The sequence below is a fragment of the Triticum dicoccoides genome, chromosome 2A (genome assembly GCF_002162155.2).
Source record: "Triticum dicoccoides isolate Atlit2015 ecotype Zavitan chromosome 2A, WEW_v2.0, whole genome shotgun sequence".
Taxonomy (NCBI): Eukaryota; Viridiplantae; Streptophyta; class Magnoliopsida; order Poales; family Poaceae; genus Triticum; species Triticum dicoccoides.
Window position 1 is genome coordinate 519,677,794 of NC_041382.1, and position 13,195 is coordinate 519,690,988.

Here is a 13,195-nt window from a genome sequence, read left to right on the forward strand (position 1 = left end):
TGTGTCCCTCCCGAACAGCATACGCTTCTAGTCTCTTATTCTTTCAGGCACACATTGGCCAAGTGTGCTCGTCGGGAAGGGCAATGTCGAGGAGGAGATGAATCTGAGTCTTGTCTTGGCGAGTGACATCTTACACTGAAAAACAGATGAGACATCTATTAAGATTAGACATCTCATCAGAAATTCAGAACCCAACAAGCAATGCACCTCCACGACTCTAGTAAGTTTTCTTTGAGACATGATATTTTGAAGGAAACTAAATAACTCATATATTACACAAAATTCTCAAGTTTTCACAAGCACAATTAACAATCATGCATGAGGGATTTTCGTCCAAACCTCTACAGGGAGAAGCATAACTCTAAAAGGTTGAAAATATTGCATCCATTTGCTCTCACATCATTCATGTGCATGAACAGATTGTACTACTGCCAACATATTAATAAAAATAAATAAATAAATAATCTCTATCCTCTACTTAGTTCTCTCCTAAATAGACCAACTTACGAGTTGATTTGCAAAGGTGTACTCTTTTTCCAGGTATAGATATACATTCAATCACACGATGTAACTGATTACTACGAGTGATCATCTCCTTGTTTTTATGTAGTAGCTATAGAGATATTTCAAGAAAGAAAAGATTAAAAGATTGTACTACTACTACTACTACTACTACCAAGATTGGTCATCTGGTCTCCTGCTTGACCTTGTACAGATGTGGAAGAAACTAACAACAAACTCAACAGCAGCTCTTGATCTCATCTCCTTTCCTACTGTTGTTCACTCTACTGCACAGATTCATCCAATGCGTCTCTCTATCTACCATCATCACAACAGAGTGACACCAGCTTCCCAGCCCGCGAGGCTCTAAAATACTGGAACCTATGAGACTGTTCTCTGCATGCAGTAACCCAACGTATTACTGTCATGTCACTCTCCTCCGCGTCCATTTACCATTCCTCCCCACAACACAAGAAAAGAAACATATATACCTTCTGTAGGCTCGAGAGTGCGCCGCAGAAAGGATATCGTGTTGTTGGGAAGATGGAGCACCATCTTGTTGCTGCGGTCGTCCTCAAGGTTCACCACCCTTATGTACAGTTCCTGCCCCAGGTACCAGCTGTCCGGGTTCTCCACAAGAAGGTTCGATAATCCCAGCACAGCAGTCCATGATCCCGGAAATACCTGCTCCAAAAATGTCTCAAATCAACAAAACAAACAAAATGACAAACTAATTAATCAGAGTTCAGACAAAGCAGCTGCCTACAATCAGCGCAATTGTCTGTCGATGGTTGCAGTTCATCACATGCAGAATTTTCTATAGCTAAGCATTTATTTTATCGGATGTCCCCGAAGGGACTAGCTAAGCATTTATTTGATCTGAACACTCTATACAGGACACATTTTTTTCTACCGCCAGTCAGGTACACATGAACATTTTTCTAATAGTAGCATGGTTGTTACCTGCCATTTCTTGATTCTCCCAACAAATTAGTACTAGAGTGACCGCATATATTTATTTTGGCAAGTTTAGCAAGCTTACAGAAGCTCATAAATCTCAAATTCTCCCAACAAATATTTTGGTTTACCCCAGGCTGCTTTCAATCCATCATCATGCTACAACAGATGTACTAAAACTAAGGTAATAGCTATCCCTTGATAAAACGGTATATTAGGTTGCACATATAATAACTATTGTTCTTGGAACATCTCATCTTTCTTTCTAACGTCCAAACCTTCTCTCAAGTTCATGGGCATGGGCAGCCTCTCCTCTCTTATTTCACCGTCTGAATGACAAGTACAAGTACATGCTAGGTAGAGTTCACAATCAAGCAAATCTATTTATTTCACAAGGAGACCAGCAGGTCATGGTTCATTCATCCATGCACCTCCAGATCAACAAAGAATCAACCTCTTGAGAATTCACAAACTTTATTATGTACGTACACAAAAGTATGTTTGTTTGGTTGTTTGTTCCACAACAAGAAACAAAAGGACACACCAAGGATCTATCTCCTCTTCTAAAATCAGTAGTTCCAAACATGCAGAGTAATAATAATAATTCAATAACATAATTACATTATTGCATCTTGTAGCATTAATCATACATGTCATACATAAAAAAATTCTGTCTTACATGAGATTCTCTACCACCAAGCAAATGTACTAGCGTTAGCGTATACAAAGACTCTCTTCAAGAACTAAGTCATTACATAACATACACTATATACAATACTCAAAATCACACTATTCATTATAGTGTCCTAATTTATGCAAAAATTGCTCTGACATCTTGAGTTTCCAGTGTACTGCAAAGCAAGATTTTACGCTCAATGATAGAGAAATCACATTATATAGCCATATTAGCAAATAAAACAAGCTCATTGCTGTTCGAGCTTTTTCGAAACCGTTTCTATGTAGAGTCATGCTGCTGCTGCTACTTTCCCTAATCCTCGTCGTGCTACTGCCTGTCTCTCCTCGTTAATAAGATATTTTCTACTCTATTAGTCAAGTCACAGTTGCAAGATCAAGTATCCCACAAATCAAGAAGATCTAAAGAACAAAAAAAGGAAAGCAGGAGGAAATTGCCCAGCATCATCCATCTATATGATCATGTGGACTCCATAATCCATGACCAGCAGCGAAATTACCACAAAGACAGTGAGATAATATCAAACCCAACCTTGGTTCTTGACTATTGTCCTCAAGGCCCATCATTAGATTGGTGAAAAGAAGCAACAGTCACGGACAAATGGACAATAGAGGGACTAGTTTGCAGTTGACGATTAGTAATTATTGCTTTCAAACAACAATTGTGCTTTCCCTACACATAAACAGGTCACAAATCAGTTCTATTCTACATCTGATCTTACCCTCTTTTTTATTGAAGAAAACCATGTTTCTTCTCTCTGAACCAAAACTCCATATAATTGCTCATGTGAATCATGGCACAAACAGAGACACTACACTTAAATTTGAATGCCTATATTGGATAGGAGTACCCATTATGACTGCAGAGAGCCAATAGCTAGGAAACATTGTTGTTAAAAGCATTGTTAATCCATATACAATTGTAACTGGTAATAACCAACAGCAAAAGATTCAGATCATTGCCAACAGATCATGCTAGGATAACTCAGGGTGCTCTAAAGTTACTAAGCGCCATAAGGTTTTCAATTTTTCATGAAGCATTTGTTGAAAAGGCTTAGAAAATAAATTTTAAAGCACAAACTATTGCTCAAACAGAGACATGGTAGATCAGCCACATCAAAATGTTATTAACGTACCAGCATAGTCATTAATCCAAAATGGCAGATACTAAGCTAAGCACATCTAAATACATCTTTCAGTTGCTTTCATCGAGACTAGTTCAATCAAATACAGTAAGTGCAAAAAATATTTCTATTGAAAAGGAAATGACAAGGGAGGACATAAACATCACCAACCACATCTCTTGTTGACAAATCGTTCAATTGATACCAACCAATAAATTTAAGCTTCCTCACATATTGAGAGCTGAACCATCACCGCCGGTGACCTCTCCTTCAAGGCGACCTGGGGAAAATGGATAAGGATTACACAATCAGAGAGGTCGGTGCGCAACACTTCTGCCCAAGTATTTTGGCCAGTGCTAGAAAGACAAAAAAATCACTTACACATGTAGGTGAACAATAAATAGGCAGCAGTACTTCACTTGGAAGTGGTCAGATAACACTACAATTACTTGATTGATTATTAAGCTAAATGCTAAATGCTGCAATACACACCATCCCTACAAAATCTACAAGCATTTTGTTAAGCTACATGCTAAATACTGCAATACACATCATCCCTACAAAATCTGCAAGCATTTTGTTCTACTGGACAGCCAATACCACAAAACTCCTATAAGTGGCATGTAATGCTAGTAGAATGAAACATGAACTTTACATAAAAGGCAATATTTCACACAGCACAAGAACATGCAAAATGGTTTATACAACCCTTGTAGACTAATGCAAAGATTGTCATCACGACAAATGGCAAACAATGGAGACTTTTCAGAGCAATTGCAATTGAATATGGAACATGGCAAACACTGCAATAGCATTGACAAAAAAAATTAACAGATTAAATGTTGGATGACACCACTTTTATGTTGCTACTTGTATAAACATCAACATATGAGTATTCACCACCGAGGCAACATGAAAATAGAGTAGAAACATCTTGTACGATGCATCAGGCATATCTTGGTGATATCAGCACTTTATATCTAGCTGAATCATATTTCAATAGTCTGTTGCCATCTGAAGCCTGACATTACCACATTTGAAGCCCCTGCCAACAACCCCAACGTTATTTACAGTACTTAGCACTTATATTGTTGCCACTTGAGTTTTCCCTAATGAGTAATGAATGACTAAGTCAATGTTCATGTAAAAAATGACTATTTCCAGTATTTACCCTAATAGGAAGAAAATACATTGATGAATGACCATCAATTTTATTGAGCCAATGGAAACTCCTAAAGAAATAGCAACAGGAAGATATGCATACAAGTGATTAAATGATCCAACTTAATCATTATAACATGATCATGGTAAATAAATTGGCTCATCTAACACCAACTATTGACATTATTGCATAACTTATGTAAGTCATCATTGCTGAAAATAGGAACTCTCATATATGTAGTAAAAGCTACCTTGTGCAAGGACACTATTTAAATAGTCCCATGTGTGTTAAAACTGGCATCGCTATTCCAAGTGTAGATGTAATAAAGATCAAATTATACTCAGATAAATTTAGAAAGCAAATGGCTGACATATGGCACCAGACACAAGTTAATTAGGGTTTAGGGTTTAGGGCGAACCGCACCTCATGCACTTATGCACCTCACATAGTAGAAGTTTGTATATTAGAAAAGGAAATAGGATACTACGCTACCATGTAAAAAACACTAGATCAATTGTAGATTAAAAAATTGACAACAACCCATATTCATTTACGTAAGACATGTCATATGATTGCACACCAGAACTGACATCAAGGAATGTTAAGGAATGTAAACAGAAGCATTAGAGTTGACATCAAGGAAATGGTAATACACCACTAAATTGGCTATTAAGCAAGTTCAGGTTTCTTAAGAATGAGAAATCTGCTCCTAAAATAACAATGCTATGTGTAGACTTGAAGAATGACATGACAAATTATTTACTACTCCATAAGTATGATTGCGCCTAAGCAAAAATACCATTCTACTACCACAACCATCCATTCAACTGGCAAGATCCAAAAATACTAGGCAGCGCACACATACTAACATCACAAAGGCAGGAGAGAATAAAGGAAACCGAGAGAGATACCTGTTGATGATAGCGTCGACGGTGATCTGGATTGAGTTAGCATCGGTGAGGAGGTGGACGATCTCCATGGTGTGCTTGATGATGCGCACGACCATGATCTTCTTGCTGTTGTTGCATGAATGTGAACTGAGCATGAATGCCAACACAATTGGAGTGAAATTAGGAGAAAAAAAACATTGCAACCATGAGAGAATTGTGTCCAGTGAATATTAAGATCAAATATCAAGTAAATATAAGCAAGGAATATCCCTCTGTGAACCATTGCCAGCCAACTACAGTTACATAATTATCTATTGGATCGCCCATCTAATATGCTCCAGAACAGTTTTCCGTTTTCGCTCTCTCTAGCAAAGGGCAGATGTGACTGAACAAACAGTTCTGCATAATAATAAAAGGGTCCCGATAACTGCCGCACGTGTGGTGTATCGGGTAGTTGTGCCACACGCCTCGTGTGGCATGGACAGGAACCAGCCCGCACGACCGCGTCCGAGCGCGCAAAGGCACGGCCCGCACGTCCGGTGTGTGGCAACCCCGCCCGCACATCCGGGCCAGAGGACCCAGCGGCCCGCACGACCCAGCCGTCCCGGCCTCTGATCGATCCCCAATCCCGACTGCCGCCATCTTCTCCCACCTCCCGAACCCCTACCTCCATCGCCGGCCTGTTCTGGTTGCCATGGCAACCAGAGCAGATCCGTAGGGCCTTCCCACCGCAAACCAGACCCCTTATCTCCCCCACCCCACCCCCTCCACCCCACCCCACTCCAACAACGCCCTCCAAAGACGACCAGCTAAAAGCAGGTGAATCTCTCGATCTCCCTACTGCTTCTCATCCTTCTTCTGGGCAGAAAATTGCAAAATTATCGACGAAGTTGGCAACTAGATCCATCCTACAGGGGTAAAACACTACATAGGTTATGTGTCTTCACAATTGCCAAGCAGAATACACTAGATCTATCATGTACTACGCTAGAGATAATCGTAAGTTCTTAGTAGATTGATGCACGTAGTTGGTAAATGAATGGATGTGTAGGAATCCATAAAAAAGGAGAGAAAATTGAGAAATTTGGAATAATGGGGTGTGTGAAAATTAATTGCCACTGGTGTCTAACGTCAGTTGCCACCTATCATTGTCGTCAACTGCCACCATGTCAACTTATTGCTTGCCATCCTATTGTAGAGGCTGATGCCATCGAATCAAACAGATAGCTAGCACCCAGATTTTAGAAAAGATAGTGGATGTGCATGTACTACTAGACATGATATGTTGGTTGCCTACGCATGAAAATGTGATAACACTGACGTGTTAACTTCTACATGCAAGCAACACAAGGATACATTTTTTGTTGATTGTTGATGCGTTCTTGTTCATGCAGTGATTGAGAGCACATTGGCAGAAACGAGACGCGGAAAGGAATGAATCACGAAGATGGCGCTGATACTTGGGGTTCTCAAAGACCAGAAACGCCCCCTTGGGATGCATTAGAGTACAGTCAACTCATTTCTGCAGGGTCGTTGCTGCCACTACTAGAACAGTATGCAGGCATTGGTATGATGTGTGATAACAAAATAAAAGAACATTTGCCATGTTCGCGATGATGAAGATGACATTCTACTTATGTCCTACACTATCATTTTTTCACAGGTTCTTATGACCAAAACACACTCAGGGGGGCTCAGTGGCAAGTTCAGTCACAGGGCGCTAACACTGACAAATGTACGGGCAACCAATTTCAACTAGCTAATATGGCTAATCAAGGTAACACATACGAAAAAGAACACATACAGGTCTAGACATGAAAAATAAACTTGAAAAGGTTGGCAAAAGACTCACGAGTTATGTCGGGGGAAAACGTAGAGCCTTCATGCAGCACGTGGCAGCAGGCAGCACCCATGTACCTGCCATCGACGTCATACACAGGTGAGTCCATAAAAAGTGAAGTTGCGGACGGTGAATTAGCATAAGGAGCATAGTTGACAACTGCAGTTGCCATGACTGGACAACTGCAATTGCCATGAATTAATAACTGCATTTGTCATCCCTGGACAACTGTTGTTGCCCTCCCTGGACAATTGTGGTTGCCATGGAGGAACAACTGCAGTTGCCATGCCAGGACAACTGCAGTTGCCATGCCAGCTCAAACTGCAGTTGCCATGTATTGACCAACTACTACGATGCTTACAGGTTATTACGGTGGCGGTACCCCAGCAAACGTCTCGTGGCAAGCTTCACAGATTGCAGATAGAGCACGTCAATTTGGTGTGACAGACCACACAAGATGGGCACATGCAGCACAACAAGGTTAGGAAAAAATTGAACCACAAAAGCGCACTACATTTGTTTTTATGGCAAATAGCACGTGACGAAAAAGAAGATATGTATCAGTGATGGTGGACAAAATCAAGCATAAAACGCTAACAAGTGGTTGTGTGCAATGAGTCATATATTGTCTTCGGAAATTTGCCAACTGCTAGAAGCCTGTGTGCAACACTAATGGTTGATCGCATTTGCCTAGTGAGCTCAAGCCTAGAATGCAAAGTTTTGATGCTAGAACACACTGGTTGCCATGTATTGGTAGCAGTATTTGCCATGTATGCAGGACTGCAGCTGCTATGCATATAGAATCCAAGTTTTCATACTAAAAAGGAGCTGGTTGTTGTGCATTGGCAAACAATAGTTGCCATGTTTGTTGGACTGTAGCTGTCATGACTGGACAACTACAGTTGCCATGCATGTCCACACGCAGACTCACGGCTTGTTATTTGAATGATGTCATGCCAAATCACTTGAAGTTGATGTGATCCATTACAATAAACATGTTATTCAAGCAAAATCTTACGCTCGTACCTGTTTTTTCTATTACAGGGCCTACAACTACAGTGAACAGCGGCGCGGGGACATCTATTGCGGGGAGCTCTAAGCGCACAGAAGACGCGTTCCACCAGCCAGCCAACAATCATGCCGCAAACAATGTTGAGTCAGAGTCGGAAATGGCAATCATTCCAGCAATGCTGACAGGCACCCCTTTGAATACAAGCACTGGCAACACTCAAGTAGATTAAACTGCCGCCGATACTGAAGTGAATGATGAAACTGATGACAAAGCACAAGGGGATGAAGGTGGTGGGCAACCGAAGATCATGGTACCTCAGCCACCGTACGTTGGGCAGAAATTTGAATCGTTCACAGAAGCAAAGGAATTCTACCAGACATATGCAAAGTTCCATGGGTTTGCGGTCAACACCAAATACGATAGGAAAATTAAGAAAACTAACGAGTACAGCAGAGGTGAGATGAGGTGCCACAAGGCACGAAGGAACAAGAAGGGGAAAGGTGTTGCGCCTGTCATTCCGGAACGAAAGAGAGGTATCATTCTCAAGACCGAATGCCCTGTCCGGTGTAAGCTAAATGTAGATGGAGCATAGTGGGTGGTCACTGAATATTTTGACGAGCACAACCACAAACTCATAAAGAAGTTCGACCTGGTAAAATTTCTGACCGCCCACAGAGGATTCACCCTCCTCGAGAAGAAATTCATAAAGCTGCTACATGATTGTAACGTCGGTCCATCAAGAATGGTCCAGATACTATCACTAATCCACAGCAAAAAAGGGACTCTGAGTAGCATGCCCTACATACCAGCTGACGTCACAAACCTGAAGGCAAAGTACCATAGAGAAAGCAAGTTGGCTGACATAGAGGCCACAATGGCCTACTTCGATGAGAAAGCGAAGGAAGATCCAGATTTTTTCTACAGGATAAGGTTGGACGATGAGGACCGTGTCAGGAACATGTATTGGGTGGATGGTGCTGCAAGGAGAGCCTACAAACATTTCCGAGATTGCATTTCATTCGATGCGACGTATCTCACTAATATGTACAAGATGCCATGCGCTCCATTCATAGGAATAAATAACCAAAATCAGTCGTTGCAGTTCGGATGCGGGCTCGTTCGGAACGAAGACACGGATGGGTACGTTTGGCTGTTCAAGACCTTTTTGGAGTGCATGGATGGACTTGCTCCGATGAACATAATAACAGACTAGGATTTTAGCATGCGTGCAGGCATAGAGGAGGTTTTTTCGTTGGCAGTGCACAGGCAATGCAGGTGGCACATTATAAAGAAGGCTGAGGAGATGCTAGGACCGTTCTTTGTTTTGAAGCGGTACGTGAGCCCTAGCAACTCATTGCTACAGTTTGCCAAGCAGTACACAACTTTGCAACAAAAAATACTGGGATCTGAGCTACAGCAAGAAGCGAACACCGCGCTAAAGCAGCCAAAATTCCTAACGTATTTACCGATGGAGAGGAAAATGAGCAAGATATACACCAACAAGATCTTTAACAAGTAAGTTAGTTGTGTTACAGTATTATTTGCGCAAAGCACGAAGGCAGTAGGTGCCATATAGAATGCAATGCAGTTGCCATGATATGTGGTTGCCATGTTTAATGAAATACTGTTTGCCATGCTTACTCAGCTGCAGTTGCCATGTTCAATGGAAATTCTGTTTGCCATGCTTACCTGGATGCAGTTTCCATGTTCAATGAAATGCAGTTGCCATGTTTAATGTACTGTACTTCCATTGGGCATGTTGGTATGCAAATGCCAATGTCAACTGAAAAATGTTATGTTGTTGCCATATCTACTGAAATGCAATTGCCATGTTTACTAAAATGCAACTGCCATGTTTGCTGAAATACAATTGCCATGTTTACTCAACTGTAGTTGCCATGTTTAATAAAATGTAGTTGCCATGTTTTATGCAATGTGCTTCCGCTGGGAATGTTGGTGTGGAAATGACGATGGCCAGTTGAAAATGTACTGCAATTGCCATGTTCAATGTACTGCAGTTGCCATGTCTAATGTACTACAGTTGCCATGTCTAATGTACTACAGTTGCCATGTCTTATGTACTATATTTGCCATGTTCAAGGTACTATATTTGCCATGTTTAATGTACTATATTTGCCATGTTCAAACAAAATGTATTTCTATTTCCATGACAACATAAGGTGCTACAAAAAAAGAGCGCACGATAATTTAACAGAAAACACACAAAACTTGCAGATTCCAGGAAGAAATAAAGCATGCAAGCATGTTCACGGCTTTCCAGGTGGACGAACATACATTCAAGGTGTGTTCTATTTTGGGCATGTCAGATTCAGAACCTGAAGACCCGGACAAAGGAAGGAACTACTTCGTGAAAGCCTCGATCGGCCAAGGCGAATACTACTGCCAATGCTGCAAGTCTGAACGGGATGACATTGTGTGATGTCACATACTAAAAGTAATGGACATGAACGCTGTGACACGGATGCCCCGCCATTTCATAAGGCGGCGATGGACTTGGGACACTGACGACGCGTTGGCGCCACAGACAACAAACGCAGTTCTGGCTGTGCATGACGAGAGACCTGAGTCAACCATGGAAGCCATGAGGCACGTTGTGCTGACAAAGAACTATGCTGAGCTAATTGATGAAGCGTGCAAGAGTGATGAGACAGCGAGAGTCGCAGAAAAACACAGGAAGGCCCTGAAAAGAGAGCTTGATGAGATCAATAAGAGGAAAGTTGAGGAAGCCTTACACAGGTTCCCCCGCACATCAAGTGTGCCTTCGTCCACGGGGCCATCATCTGTAAACTCGGAGATAGGATCTGGAACAGCAAGCACACAAACCCAGGTCAGGAACCCGCCCTGTTCCATCACAAAGGGGCGTCCAAAAGAGATAAGGTACAAATCGGGATTGGAGATTCAAGCAAAACACAAGAAAACAAAGAAAGGGACGGGCAATCTGTAAGCAAAATTGGGGCGCTGTGACATGGTCCTTGGGGACATTTTGTTTTGTAACCTAGATGTTGTGATTTTTTCTAGAAATGGGAGACTACTCTTGAGGGGCATCAGAAGTTGTAGGAAAATGCATTGAATGGGTAACTGTAGTTGCCATGTGTGTGTACTTGATTTGCCATGTTATATGTGTTTAATCTGCCATGCTATTTTGTACTAAATATGCCATGATATTTTATACTGAATCTATCATGGTAAATATACCGGGTCTTCCATGTTAATTATACTCAATCCGCCATGTCAAGTATACTGGATCTGCCATCTTGTTTATGCTGAATCTGTCGTGCTCTTTGTACTGAATCTGCCCTGTTAGCTGTACTGAAAAATGCCATGTTATTTGTAATGACTCTACATCGCGTATATTTTCATGATAATTCGACACGCTTTAGTCACACATGCTGTGTTGTGTGCAATCTATGGGAAACAAAGTTGAAAAAGCGTAACGTGCATCAACCACAGAAAAGGTTACGGCTACATGATCAAAACTACCATGGTAGCCGGTGCAGTTAGCAATGAAAAAGAAGAAGCAAAACATCCAAATGAAAAATGACGATGACTTTTAATAACCATGTCTGATGAACTACAGTTGCCATATTTTAGAACATAATGCACGCATTCAAAGCAGCAACCTGTTGGTGTAAACGATGAAACCACAATAATAATGATAAACATAAAACGTATCTACTATCACGCCTGAAATAGGTTCATATCCACACACAATATTACAGAAAATATTCAAATGTCACTCACGAACCACCACTGCGTACTAGGCTACTCGGGGTTGCAGTCATAGCATAGCACACGGACATAGTGTTTGAGAAGAACAGAATGTAGTACCTTACATTCCTCGGCAACAGAATGTAAGGTATGCGTCCAGTGTGTAATGCCATGTGATCACTTGTACTTCTTGATGACTTTCTTGTCAGTTTCCTCCACGAACTCGCGTGCTCCGGACCGCTTGTTGAAATCTTCATTCGTCAACCAGTTCCATGTGTAAAATTTCCAGAGCTCAACGACCGTTGCAGCTGTGACAGCGGGAACAAGTCTACCTTCCCACTTTGCAAGGTATTCCAACGTGTGAAAGCCACAGTCCGTCCTGCACAAGAAAAAGAGTCAGGTGAATCCACAAAAAGGACAAACATAGCAATGATAAACTTCAATTCAGATGTAACAACAAAGAGGGGTGGGATTGATGTAAATGGCACATGAAGGGGGGTAGGAAATTACGTGTTTCCTTGATTCGTAGTCGCCACGTACTCAATCGGAAAATGTCTGATCTGGACCTTTGAGTTTTTGTAGTGACGGTTCCATGTCTCTTTGACGTTGTTGATGAAGAATTCAGCATGCGAAGTAAGGTCTGCATCGGCTGCCGAACACATTGAATCAAGCACCTCAAAGCATTGGTTCTTCAGGTCAAGACAAATCACGTAGTGGTGACCACACTTGTCGTGTGGGTCGTGTGGTGCAAGCTCCTGGAACATGAGGAACAGGACCTGCATGTAAAAGTGAAGGAAATGAAAAGCAGAGTTCACATGAAGAACAGCAAAGGGACAAAAAAAGTAGAATCACGTAGAATGTTTAGTTATAGTGGGTAGTTGAAAGAAAGTTGTCGTCCATGTATGAAAAGAATTTGCCATGTATTTTACTTTGAAGTTGCCACATAGTTGCACGGGATGCAAAAATCAAAAAGTTAGTTTGCACGGCAGCTGATGCCGCATGAAACATCTGCCACATAAACAGAGTGCAGATAATGGCAAAAAACCATACCATGTGAAAAGAGTGCAAACAGGGAAGGAGTACTCACATATTTCTTCAGTGTGAGCTTGAATTGACCGTGTTGAGCAAAATTCTTTCTCAGGATTTTGTGGTGAAAGTCACCATCCCATATTTTGCAGGTCACACTGTAATGCATGATTGTTTTGTCGAGAGACATATCCATATGCTTGTTGATGTAGTCAATCCCGCATGCAACTACATTCGTCGACATTTTACCGTTTGGCCTCA

At 41.5% G+C, this 13,195-nt stretch overlaps 1 protein-coding gene across 1 annotated transcript; it reads right to left on the reverse strand.

Annotated features, from left to right (window-relative positions):
- Nucleotides 1–11,850: 11,850 nt before the first annotated feature.
- Nucleotides 11,851–12,774, reverse strand: LOC119359517. Its single transcript, XM_037625676.1, has 2 exons — nucleotides 12,419–12,774; nucleotides 11,851–12,287 (listed from the first exon to the last, which is right to left on the reverse strand). Exons 1-2 carry the CDS (start codon nucleotides 12,688–12,690, stop codon nucleotides 12,086–12,088), a joined length of 474 nt encoding a protein of 157 aa, XP_037481573.1. The 5' UTR covers nucleotides 12,691–12,774; the 3' UTR covers nucleotides 11,851–12,085.
- Between the last annotated feature and the right edge of the window lie 421 nt (nucleotides 12,775–13,195).